The sequence below is a fragment of the Entelurus aequoreus genome, linkage group LG02, assembly GCF_033978785.1.
Source record: "Entelurus aequoreus isolate RoL-2023_Sb linkage group LG02, RoL_Eaeq_v1.1, whole genome shotgun sequence".
In the NCBI taxonomy this organism is placed as follows: Eukaryota; Metazoa; Chordata; class Actinopteri; order Syngnathiformes; family Syngnathidae; genus Entelurus; species Entelurus aequoreus.
Window position 1 is genome coordinate 74,805,869 of NC_084732.1, and position 13,132 is coordinate 74,819,000.

General features: G+C 39.0%; 1 protein-coding gene across 8 annotated transcripts in view; it reads left to right on the forward strand.

Moving 5' to 3' along the window:
• The window catches only part of myo9aa (myosin IXAa), a 220,808-nt gene that overhangs the window by 200,371 nt on the left and 7,305 nt on the right, over positions 1-13,132 (forward strand). For all 8 annotated transcript variants that reach the window (XM_062032142.1, XM_062032150.1, XM_062032189.1 and 5 more), the window contains 10 exons: positions 1,534-1,650; positions 1,736-1,924; positions 2,012-2,059; positions 3,688-3,799; positions 4,876-4,937; positions 8,295-8,487; positions 8,571-8,699; positions 8,783-8,888; positions 8,984-9,115; positions 12,010-12,133. In XM_062032142.1, the coding sequence (XP_061888126.1) occupies positions 1,534-1,650; positions 1,736-1,924; positions 2,012-2,059; positions 3,688-3,799; positions 4,876-4,937; positions 8,295-8,487; positions 8,571-8,699; positions 8,783-8,888; positions 8,984-9,115; positions 12,010-12,133 (1,212 nt within the window). The remainder of the gene's footprint in view (positions 1-1,533; positions 1,651-1,735; positions 1,925-2,011; positions 2,060-3,687; positions 3,800-4,875; positions 4,938-8,294; positions 8,488-8,570; positions 8,700-8,782; positions 8,889-8,983; positions 9,116-12,009; positions 12,134-13,132) is intronic.

Sequence of the window (13,132 nt, forward strand, 5' to 3'; positions counted from 1 at the left end):
GTGCCAGTATGCTGTTTTTTTTCAATAAAATACTGGATAGAATAGAAATGTAGTTTGTCTCTTTTATCCGATTATTAATCGATTAATCGAAGTAATAATCGACAGATTAATCGATTATCAAATTAATCCTTAGTTGCAGCCCTAATATATATATATTAAAAAAAAAAAAAAAATTAAATTAACTTGGGACTTCCCGTGGGCCGGATTTTGGATGCTGGGGGACTGGATCCGGCCCGCGGGCCGTAGTTTGGGGACCCCTGCTTTAAACACTCTCTGAAGGTCAAAGGCAACCCGAGGGAGCCTGTTGTGTGTCCCTTTTCAAGGAGATTAGCGTCTTTAGACAAAATTAGACAATAGGAGTATGTTCTGTCATTTAATATAAATGTTTGAGACTCCAGCCTATTAAACCAGCCTTTCTTAACCATAGGGCCCATTGTTGGGTCGCGAGTACACCCTAGAGCAGGCCTGGGCAATTATTTTGCCTCGGGGGGCCACATTTAGAGAAAAAAATGTGTCTGGGGGCCGGTATATTTATTTTTAGGAACACTAATATAAAATCTCACAATAATGTCTGATTGAATGCTAAAAACGTTATGACAGACCGACCGCCTTAAAAAACGGAATGGAATTTAAGACATTTTTACTGAATGAGACACCCAGAATGCACATGAAAATAAAGAATGTGGGATTTACAATATTAACTGTCTATGGCCTGCTGCTGGCTCTTCTGGGCGGTACGGTGGGCCGGGCTCTGGGGTTCCTGTCGCTGGCCGGCCTGGCTACGTGGGGCCGGTGGTCCCTGGTTCCCTGGGCGCCACACCTGCTGTTTGTGGGTTGGGCTCTCTGGGTGGCTGGGGCCGTACTCTGGGTGGGAGTCAAATATATTGTATATACAAATACACATATATACTCACATACACACAGTTATTCATACATACATACATACATACATAGGTACCTACGCTCCCACATACATACACAAATAGAGTACATACCTACACACTCAAAGTTTGTACAACCACACGCACGTTCACTGTACAAACATACATATACACATACTGTACATATACATTCACTGTACAAACATACATATACACATACTGTACATATACAGTCACTGTACAAACTGTGAAAACCAAAACTTCTATTGGCTCTTGTTTAAATTATTTGGTTGTTGTGGTAAGGGGCGCCGGAAACCGGCAGACCCGTCAGCGATCCTTTTTGTGTGACGTTGAATGGGATTGTGCTGAAAATCTCAATTTCCCCTCGGGGATTAATAAAGTACTTCTGAATCTCAATCTGAATCTGATTCCCTCAAAGCCTTGCTGTATCCAGGGACTAATATCCTGAGTTCGTAAACAATAACAAAAACCTATTTCTTGATGATGAAAAGAATATGGATCCAATCACTGTAGAATCGAACATATACTGATACTAGGTATCATTACTATCGATGTTGCTATTGATCCGCTTACTCATGTTCGCCATCTATCTGTGATATACAGCAGCTTCAACTGTGATGTCTTCATTTAGATCAGTGACTTGGACACGGAGGACAGCAAAAAGGACACCATGGTGGACGTTGTGTTCAAAAAAGCTCTGAAAGAGTTCCGTTTGAACATCTTCAACTCCTACTCCACAGCACTGGCGGTATGGTGTCTTTGATTTATCAGTAACGGTATTTATCAGCTTTGGCTGAATAGATTCTCTAAAATCTCTCCTCATCTTACCCCAGATGGACTACGGTAAGAGCATCCGCTACAAAGACCTCTACGCTTTGTTCGAGCAAATCCTGGAGAAGACCATGCGGCAGGAGCAGAGGGTCTGGAGCGAGTCTCCAGTCAAAGTTTGGGTCAACACCTTTAAGGTGTTCTTAGATGAGTTCAGGACAGAGTATAAACCTTTGGATAGCACTCTTAGTAAGGTATGACACCTTTAATATGATGATAATATTTATTGGGGAACTCGGAACAACACATGCTCATGCTTTTCTTTCTTTTGTTTCATACAGCAACCTAAACCTGAACGCAAAAAGCGAAGGAAGAAGGATGCAGACATTGTAAGTTTACTACACTTAAATTATGTAAACAAAACATGCAGTGTCTCTTTGTGATACTTGTCTAAATAAATATTTGTGTGCTCAGTGGTCACTGACAGGAGGAGGACCTGGCTAACAATATCTGTTGTAGTTCAGCCTAAAAGGTGTTTATAGGGTTACAGGACAGGTCAGATAAAGCATAGCATTGTCCAAAATGTATTTGTAAATTTTTACATTTGATGTATTAAGTGAATGGAAATTCAAAAACAAACAATTTGTTTATTACAAAATAAAATTGGAAAAAAAGTGTTTTAATTTTTTCTTGTCAAAAAACAATAAATAAATCCAAAAAAAAAAGTTTTATTTTCCATTTATACGTTTAATCACAAAATAATGATAGCATTAATTCAGTATAAACCTAGTAGTGCTATCTTCAACTGAAGATGTTAGTAGTTGAATTGAATTTGTTAGATTTCGGGTCAGTGTATGTTTTGGTCATTGAATTGTTGTTTTATGAATGGAAATTCAAAAACAAACAATTGGTTTATTACAAAATAAAATTGGAAAAAAAGTGGTTTTATTTTTTCTTGTCAAAAAGCAATACATATGTAAATCCAAAAAAAAAAGTTTTATTTTCCATTTTATATTTCTGTTTTTGCCCGTTTTTTTCTCTCGTTTCTTTTGACAGGCGATTAGATATGTTATTATATCAAATATAAAATATTTGTTTTAGATCTTGTGATTACTCGTTTTTTCAATTTTTATTAATTTTTTTTCTAATTTAAATTCTAATAAACCCAAAACAGTCAATGTATATGTTGGTCATTCAGTTTTTTGAGAAAAAAAAGATTGGTTTGGTGAAATACAGATAAGTATATTGAAAAACAGAGCGTTTTTCTCTTTTCATGTCCAAAGGCAAACATTTAGATACATAAAAACGGCTTGATTTTCCTTTTATACATTGTGTGACACACATTAAAATCACTAGTGAGCAGGAAAAAAAGGACCAAAAACATACAGTATTCTAACACTGGAACCAGAAGTTGATACTTCAAGACGAGTGTTGTTGTATCCTGTGTCAAAAAGACCAGATAATCATGGATCAATATGTTATTTTTCGACACTAAAAAAAGAAAAACGCTTTGTTTTTCAATTTCAAAACAAAATTCTTAATGTTTTTTTTTCTATTCGCATTCACGAAAAGAACATTCAATGACCAAAACATACACTGACCCAAAATGTTATTTGTTTTTCAATTTCCTTTCATGAAACAAAAACTGAAAGACCAAAACACACAAATGTGCAAAACGTTTTGTATGCTGGCTTGTATTTTACACACAAGAAAGCAGGAACACAGCTATCGGTGTTCCCCACAGACTAACAGAACTCATGTATGACTTTTCCCGCCTCAAAAAAGGCTAAAACTAATAATAAGATATACGAACAAACACGAGAGTTTATGGCTCACTGAGGTACTGTGATAGTACTAAGGTTACATGTTATGTATTAAGACTCTAAGAACTCCAACCAAAACTCTGAGTGATTATGGTACATGATTGAGAGTTGTGTCCTGGTACTTTTTATCCATATTGTGTAATGTCATGAAATGTTAAACCTCAATAAAACATGTACTCTACTGCCATCTGCAGGTGGAGGAACATAATGGTCACATCTTCAAATCCACCCAGTACAGCATCCCCACATACTGTGAATACTGCTCATCTCTCATATGGATGATGGACCGTGCTTGTGTTTGCAAATGTAAGTCCAAACATATCCAAGGAAAAACTTTGTGTTGCTAGTTTCTTTTTGTACACATTTTTGGATCCATGCAATGTATCTTTTCTCTTTTGTGTGAAATTAATCAACAAAAAAAAGTTTTAAAAATCTGCACAATTTACGGTAAAATACTGGCAGCTGTGGTTGCCAGAAATTCACCTTGATAAATACAGTCAGGGTGAAGTTAATGTTAATTTTACAGTTGATAACTGTTTTTGCTTTAGGTAAATTACTATGAAAAAATCTGATATATTGTTAACCTGTTTACAAAATGGAGAACTTACGGTAAAATACCGGCAGCTGTGGTTGCCAGGAATTCACAGTAAAACAAATTAAGGCAGCGTGTGTGTGTGTCGGCAGGGCGGCTGATTACGAGGACAGTTCAGCTAGTCGTTTTTGTTTAGACTTTATTACAAATAAAGTTCATCCATCACCACCTCGTTATGTTATATATATAGTACTGTATTGCACATTATATTGTGTTCATAGTGTACACACGTTTACTAAAATATATACTTTTGTCAAGGCTAGGACCCATTGTTCATATTACAGTTTCTTAGGGAGAAATTTGGTTCAATTTACAAACCCTGTTCAAGAAGTAATTAAGTTGGTCAGTCAAGGTTTCACTGTAATGAGTATTAAAATTATAACTCATTGCATTAAAAAGTCAATAAATCTTTGGCTGATTGCTTAATAGAATATGCTGCCTTCCAGTGCTGTGGTGCTTCACATAATTATAACAGTAAAATTTGAAAAAAACATCTTACTTGATTAAGCTCTGATGATGTTTACCACTGCAAATACACAAATATCATTGTGCTCTACACACAAACTTGCTATAACACACACCCTTCTCAGTCCTAATTAGATTGTCTTCAACTGGACTCATGGGGTCTGTGGCTCAGACACTCCAGAATTTGCTGCTTACAATTTATCTTGTTTTGCTGGGACTATTTAGTACTTGTCGCGCTCGACGCAAAACTCAAACATGAGGAGGCACTGCCTTTCTGTGGACAATAGGAATGATGCCTTTGATTTTTCTGGCTGTGTTTATCCAGTGTGCCGGTACGCCTGCCACAGAAAGTGCTGCCAAAAGACGACCAGCAAATGCAGTAAGAAGGTGAGTCGGCCATACTCTGTAAAGTCTCATGATTGCAATTGTGTTGTTTTGGCTCAAATTCATGTTTTTGGTAAGTTACTAATATCACTACTACCATAGTTTTTTACTCTTTGATAGGCCTACTACGCTACTGTGTTTTAATGTTGGTCATTATGGTTGGTACTTGGAAGAATCAAAGTTTTTTCTGAGGTGGTTTTTGGTGAATAAAGTTTGAGAACCACTGGTTTCATAATTGCTAATATTCCCAAGTATTCATTAAAAACAAGGAAGAGGTTTTTATTAAAAAAATATAGTTCATATTTTTGGCCTGTGTTACATTACACACAGTTTGAACAGTAAAACTGTGTTTGAATATTTAATTAAGTGATTATTTGGCGTACCACCAGTGGCACACGTATCACAGTTTGAGAGTCACTGTATTCGACCATTACAGTGTATTACCTCGGCCAGGAGGTTATGTGATAGTTGACGTAAACGTCTGTCAGTTAGTTAGTTAGCAAAATATTGTATTTTCTAGACTATAAAGCGCACCGGTATATAAGCCGCACTCACTAAATTTTAGAAAAAATCAATATTTTTCCATATGTTAGCCGCACCGGACTATATGCTTCAGTAGCCGCACCGGACTATATGCTTCAGAAATATACATTGCAAAATAAATATTTTCACAGAAACACTCCGTAAATGTTTACTTATATACAGTAATTGTTTCCAATTGGCATACTTGCCAACCCTCCCGATTTTTCCGGGAGACTCCCGAATTTCAGCCCGATTTCCACCCAGACAACAGTATTGGGGGCGTGCCGTAAACGCACTGCCTTTGCAACCTCTACAAACTGTCGTCACGTCCGCTTTTCCTCCATACAAACAGCAGTCACAAAATATATGCGGCTTTCACACACACATTAGTGAATGCAAGGCATTCTTGATCAACAGCCATACAGGTCACACTGAGGGTAGCCGTATAAACAACTTTAACACTGTTGCAAATATGCGCCACACTGTGAACCCACACCAAACAAGAATGACAAACAAATTTCGGGAGAACATCCGCACCGTAACATAACATAAACACCACAGAACAAATACCCAAAATCCCTTGCAGCACTGACTCTTCCGGGACGCTACAATATACACCCTTCGCTACCACCAAACCCCGCCCCCCCAACCCCGCCCACCTCACACACACCCGCCCACCCATCTCCCGAATTCGGAGGTCTTAAGGTTGGCAAGTATGCCAATTGGTGCCTGTAACACAGCAGTAAAACGGATGATGAAACAAAACAGAAGTCGTCGTCATGGACCCAATAGCTGCGAGTAAAAACCCTATGGACGAATAATAGACGAAACAGCACTTGTACTTCCGGTTGAACGCCCAGTCTAAACAGAAAAGCACACGATTGAGTGCTGCTTGAGTGCTTGTTTGCACACCCAGTGTTTAAACTGGCCGAGTCGGCAACCGGACATGATGTCATGTGCAACAACGGTACATAAAAAATATGGCACCGTTTGATTTTACATGAATCAATTCCGACGGAATTCGGTCCGTGACTAGACAAGAGCGTTCACTTTGTTACTTTCATTCAAGGTTATGGCCGGATTTTCATCTAACTTTAGGAACTGTTCGAAACCCGCAATGAACACATTTTGGAGCTGATTCGGGGGTTCGTTTCTACTGTGTTATTTTACATTTACATTACAAGCTTAAAGGCCTACTGAAATGTAATTTTCTTATTTAAACGGGGATAGCAGATCCATTCTATGTGTCATACTTGATCATTTCGCGATATTGCCATATTTTTGCTGAAAGGATTTATTAGAGAACATCGACGATAAAGTTCGCAACTTTTGGTCGCTGATAAAAAAAGCCTTGCCTGTACCGGAAGTAGCGTGACGTCGCAGGTTGAAGGGCTCCTCACATCTGCACATTGTTTTCACCAGCAGCGAGAGCGATTCGGACCGAGAAAGCGATGATTACCCCATTAATTTGAGCGAGGATGAAAGATTTGTGGATGAGGAACGTGAGAGTGAAGGACTAGAGTGCAGTGCAGGACGTATCTTTTTTCGCTCTGACCGTAACTTGGGTAAAAGGGCTCATTGGATTCCACACTTTCTCCTTTTTCTATTGTGGATCACGGATTTGTATTTTAAACCACCTCGGATACTATATCCTCTTGAAAATGAGAGTCGAGAACGCGAAATGGACATTCACAGTGACTTTTATCTCCACGACAATACATCGGTGAAGCACTTTAGCTACGGAGCTAACGTGATAGCATCGTGCTTAAATGCAGATAGAAACAAAAGAAATAAGCCCCTGACTGGAAGGATAGACAGTAGATCAACAATACTACTATCAGGATACACAGAACCAAACACTGGACCTGTAACTACACGGTTAGTGCTGTGCTGCCTGTCGAAGCCTAGCAATGCTGTTGCTAACGACGCCATTGAAGCTAACTTAGCTACAGGACCTCGTCAGAGCTATGATAAAAACATTAGCGCTCCACCTACGCCAGCCCTCATCTGCTCATCAACACCCGTGCTCACCTGCGTTCCAGCGATCGACGGCGCGACGAAGGACTTCACCCGATCATCGATGCGGTCGGCGGCTAGCGTCGGATAGCGAGTCTGCTATCCTCAAAGTCCTCCTGGTTGTGTTGCTGCAGCCAGCCGCTAATACACCGATCCCACCTACAGCTTTCTTCTTTGCAGTATCCATTGTTCATTAAACAAATTGCAAAAGATTCACCAACACAGATGTCCAGAATACTGTGGAATTTTGCGATGAAAACAGAGCTGTTTGTATTGGGATACAATGTGTCCCAATACTTCCGTTTCAACCATCGACGTCACGCGCAAACATCATCATACATAGACGTTTTCAACCGGAAGTTTCCCGGGAAATTTAAAATTGCACTTTATAATTTAACCCGGCCGTATTGGCATGTGTTGCAATGTTAAGATTTAATCATTGATATATAAACTATCAGACTGCGTGGTCAGTAGTAGTGGGTTTCAGTAGGCCTTTAACTTGTGCGTGTGTATTCTTGCGGCCCCGTCTCTACCCACAGAGACAAAGAGAGTGGATGTAACAAGAGGCTTCGCTCCTTTTCTTTCATTCTGCTATAGATAGCTCAAAAAGTTATTGCCGCATTTTGATTAAACTTTCAGGAAATGTCAGAAATAGGATAAGGAACAAACCGGTGATTACATTTAGAGGTGATCCAGATTACCGTCTGAATTCAGGACTTTGTTGCAATTATGGTCTGCGTTCTCTGAGTGCTTTTCTAGTTTTATACTGCATTTGTGTCTCTGCCCTTTTTGACCATCCATTGCTTTTGCGTCTCTGAATAGTTCGACCCAGAGCTTTCGCCCAAACAATTTGGTGTTGAGGTGTCCCGTCTGACAAATGACGAGCGAACAGTGCCCCTGGTGGTGGAGAGGCTCATCAACTACATCGAAATGCACGGTCTCTACACCGAAGGAATTTATCGTAAATCGGGCTCCACCAATAAAATCAAAGAACTCAAGCATGGACTTGACACAGGTAACTTTTAGCCACTAGTAGTTTTGAAATTGGATATTGTTGAATTGAAGTACTTTAACTGTGTTGTGACTGTGATGCCACAGATGTGGAGAGCATGAATCTGGACGACTACAACATCCATGTGATAGCTAGTGTCTTGAAGCAGTGGCTCCGAGACCTGCCGAGTCCTCTGATGACGTTTGAGCTGTATGGGGAGTTTATACGGGCTATGGGTAAGTGCCCCCCTCCATCCCTCGCCGGACAGTCTCTTCACAAGCGAGCGCCTCATCATACAAATGTGATTCTGCCTTCTCAGCTCTGCAAGATAGGAAAGAAATGATCAGAGGGGTGTATTCAATCGTTGACCAGCTAAGCAGAACTCACCTGAATACCCTCGAGCGGCTCATATTTCATCTGGTCAGGTAATGAAAATTGAGATGTAATGAACATTTGAATTTGATTAGACTTTTACACGTAACTCAGGCTGGATATTTTGACACTAAATTCATGCTTTCAGGATTGCTTTGCAAGAGGAGACCAACCGTATGTCAGCTAATGCCTTGGCCATAGTTTTTGCTCCGTGTATCCTGCGCTGTCCGGACTCTATTGACCCTCTTCAGAGCGTCCAGGACATCAGCAAGACCACAGCGTAAGCAGCCTGCACCTGCACTCAAGTGAAAACTCAATGTCGTACTCATTTTGTCAAATGGACACTGCAAAAACTGAAACCTAAGCAAATGTATCACAATTCATTTTAGAAATACATTCATTAATTGGCAAGAGACTGAGGCTACATTCACACTGCAGGGTCTGATGTCCAATTAAAATACGATCTATTTAGTGGCCGTTCACATTACAAAATAAAATGCGATTTCTAATGTGAACACAATCTGACCCGAATGCGGACATGACGTCATGACGGGTCGCTTCGACAGTCATTCAATTTCGTAACTACAGTGTAGCCTCGGTTTTTGTACGCTCCATTTTTGTAAGATTCTGTTTGAAGAAAATGCTGGCTAAACCCGGTTTTGGTATGACATCTCAATTATCATACAGCTAGCGTTTTGAATAAAGGTAAAAAAGTAAGTTAACTTAGGCTATGTTTACACTGCAGGGTCGAATATCCAATTCTGATTTTTTGGTCAAATCCGATCTTTTTAGTAGCCGTTCACATTACAAAACATCCATCCATCCATCCATCCATCCATTTTCTACCGCTTGTCCCAAAAATGCCATTTCTATTGTGAATGCAATCTGACCTGCATGCGGACATGACGTCATGATGTCACACGCAATGCAGCATTCACGGAATAAAATATGGCTTCCACTCTAAAAGGTCTCAGTACTCAATCCAATCCAATCCACTTTATTTGTATAGCACATTTAAACAGCAGAAATGTTTCCAAAGTGCTGCACAACAATATTAAAAACAATATTCAAATAGTATCCTTAGCTCCACCAATGACTGAATAAAAACAAAAAATAAATAAATATAAAACCAATATAAAAACAATATAAAAATAAATATGATTAAAAACCATTTTAAAGGGTAAAGCCTATTAAAACAATAGAACTGTCGCATTTGTGGAAATTTCAAGCATTTTGTGCAATCAAAGTCAACATTTTCTGAACCAAATTATTGCGGGTAGAAGACTAACAAATAAAAGGACAAGTATTTTGGTTCTGGCAGTTTTACGGGCTATTTTGCTTTGATGTCTGCTTGAAGAGCGTGTCCGTGGGCGAGCAGTCAAAGACAGGAGTGGTGGAAGTTTCACGTGAGTTCCTAAAACATTGTATTTTACCTCTTTTCTGCTCCGTCGTCAACTATTTTTTTGTAACCGTCTATTTTGGCGAAGAATTATGACGCTTATCGCTTTTTCATGACGTTACGGTCCTATGAATGTGAGGTGGAGAACGCATCACATACATATCCAATTTCTGTTTTTTTTTTTTTTTTTTTTTTTTTTTTATAAATTTTGATTTCTATTTACTGTACTAGACTTAGACTTTACTTTAAAATCGTTTTTAATCATATTTATTTTTATATTGGTTTTATATTTATTTATTTTTTGTTTTTATTCAGTCATTGATGGAGCATAATATTGTTTATAATATTGTTTTTAACATGGCTGTGCAGCACTTTGGAAACATTCTTGTTGTTTAAATGTGCAATATAAATAAAGTGGATTGGATTGGATTGAATTTATATCCACATACGAAAGAGGTCTGGGTCGGATATAAACATTTGGGATTGCACTGTACACACAAACATGAAAAAATCTGATACAGGTTGCATATGGGCAAAAAAAATCGGAATTGACCTGCAGTGTGAACACGGCCCTAGAAATTGATTTGTTACATACTCTTTTAGACCATTTAGCTTATCTTGGGCAAATTAAAAGGCCACTCTAAAGCTAACAACATTGGCACGTATTTCATAATCCTGGACATAAAAATTATGTCTACAAATAGAATTTCCCCGAAAATAGACATAGTAGTGATTTCAGACCCTTTTTCTTACGAGTTTCAGCACATTTTGCAACGTTCACTTTTATCTCCAAAATGTGGGCGGGCCTGCATCAGCCTGCTGAGATCACCTACAATTTCATATTGTTTAGTATGTTTTTGGTAGCATCTTCATCCTAAATCATGTTATTTTTAGGCATAATTTAAGTAGCAAAACACTTGCTACTTGGGGGGTTGGTCTGTGGTATGTTTTTTTTTTTTTCGTCATAAAAAATACAATTATGTGTGCTTACGGACTGTATCCCTGCAGACTGTATTGATCTATATTGATATATAATGTAGGAACCAGAAATAATAATAACGGAAAGAAACAACCCTTTTGTGTGAATGAGTGTAAATGGGGGAGGGAGGTTTTTTGGGTTGGTGCACTAATTGTAAGTGTATCTTGTGTTTTTTATGTTGATTTAATAAAAACTAAATAAAAATAAAAACTTTTTTTTTTGTGTGTGTGGTTTTTTTTAATTTCTTGTGCGGCCCGGTACCAATCGATCCAGGACCGGTACCGGGCCGCGGCCCGGTGGTTGGGGGACCACTGCTGTAGATGACGTCACACCAGCAGCATATTGAGTCTGGCAATTGAAACAGGGCGTTTAAAGTACAGTAACTTATTCACCGATTACTCAAAAATTACTTGCTACAAAATCCTTTTTAAGAGCAAAAAATACATCGGGAGAAATTTCAGTCATCTGGATGCTATGGATCCTTTACGGACTAAGATATGAGCTTGCTTTTTCGGTTCCTTGTTATAGAAGTGCAAGTTGTGCAAACAAATAGTGAAACGTTGAAAAGGTTGTCTTGTGCATGCAAAAGTTTAGAGAAAGTCAAATTTAGTTCACCTGTGAAGGTTAAAGCTCATTTAGTGCGCTGAAATTTCAGCCTGAATCCAAATATCCCAACTTTTTATATGTGGTGTTTTTTCTCACATGTGCCCGGAAAGGCCTGGAAATGTTTCAGGTGTTTGCAGTGTATTTATTATATTGAACGAGTATTTCCTGTCTTGTTTCTGTCCCTCCATAGGTGTGTTGAGCTCATCCTAGGTGAGCAGATGACAAAGTACAAAGTGCGACTGAAGGATATTAACACCTTGGAGTTTGCTGAGAATAAGGCCAAGTGCAGACTAACCTTCCTTCGAAGGTCAATGGTAAGATCACACCAATGGAATTGTTACTTCTAAAAAAAATCCCATCAAATCTATTGATTTTTAGACCTTTTGTCATTTCCAGATCCTCCCTAACAAGCCACCACAGTACCCAGAAACTTACACTTTATAGCAGTGGAAATACAAAACCCAAAACCAGAGAAGTTGGCACGTTGAGTAAATCATAATTCAAAACAGAATATAATGATTTGCAAATCCTTTTCAACCTATATTCAATTGTATAGACTGCAAAGACAAGATACTTAACGTTTAAACTGGTAAACTTTGTTATTTTTTGCAAATATTAGCTCATTTGGAATTTGGTGCCTGCAACATGTTTCAAAAAAGCTGGCACAAGTGGCAAAAAAGACTGAGAAAGTTGAGGAATGCTCATCAAACACTTATTTGGAACATCCCACAGGTGAACAGGCTAATTGGGAACAGGTGGGTGCCATGATTGGGTATAAAAGCAGCTTCCATGAAATGCTCAGTCATTCACAAACAAGGATGGGGCGAGGGTCACCACTTTGCGAACAAATGCGTGAGCAAACTGTCGACAGTTTAAGAACAACATTTATCAACTAATGTTGCAAGGAATTTAGGGATTTCACCATCTACGGTCCGTAATATCATCTCAAAAGGTTCAGAGAATCTGGAAAAATCACTGCACATAAGCGTCAAGCCCGTGACTTTCGATCCCTCAGGTGGTACTATATCAAAAAGCAACATCAGTGTGTAAAGGATATCACCACATGGGCTCAGGAACACTTCAGAAAACCACTGTCAGTAACTACAGTTGGTCGCTACATCTGTAAGTGCAAGTTAAAACTCTACTACGCAAAGCGAAAGCCATTTATCAACAACACCCAGAAACGCCCCCGGCTTCGCTGGGCCCGAGCTCATCCAAGATGGACTGATGCAAAGTGAAAAAGTGTTCTGTGGTCTGACGAGTCCATATTTCAAATTGTTTTTGGAAACTGTGGACGTCGTGTCGTCCGGACC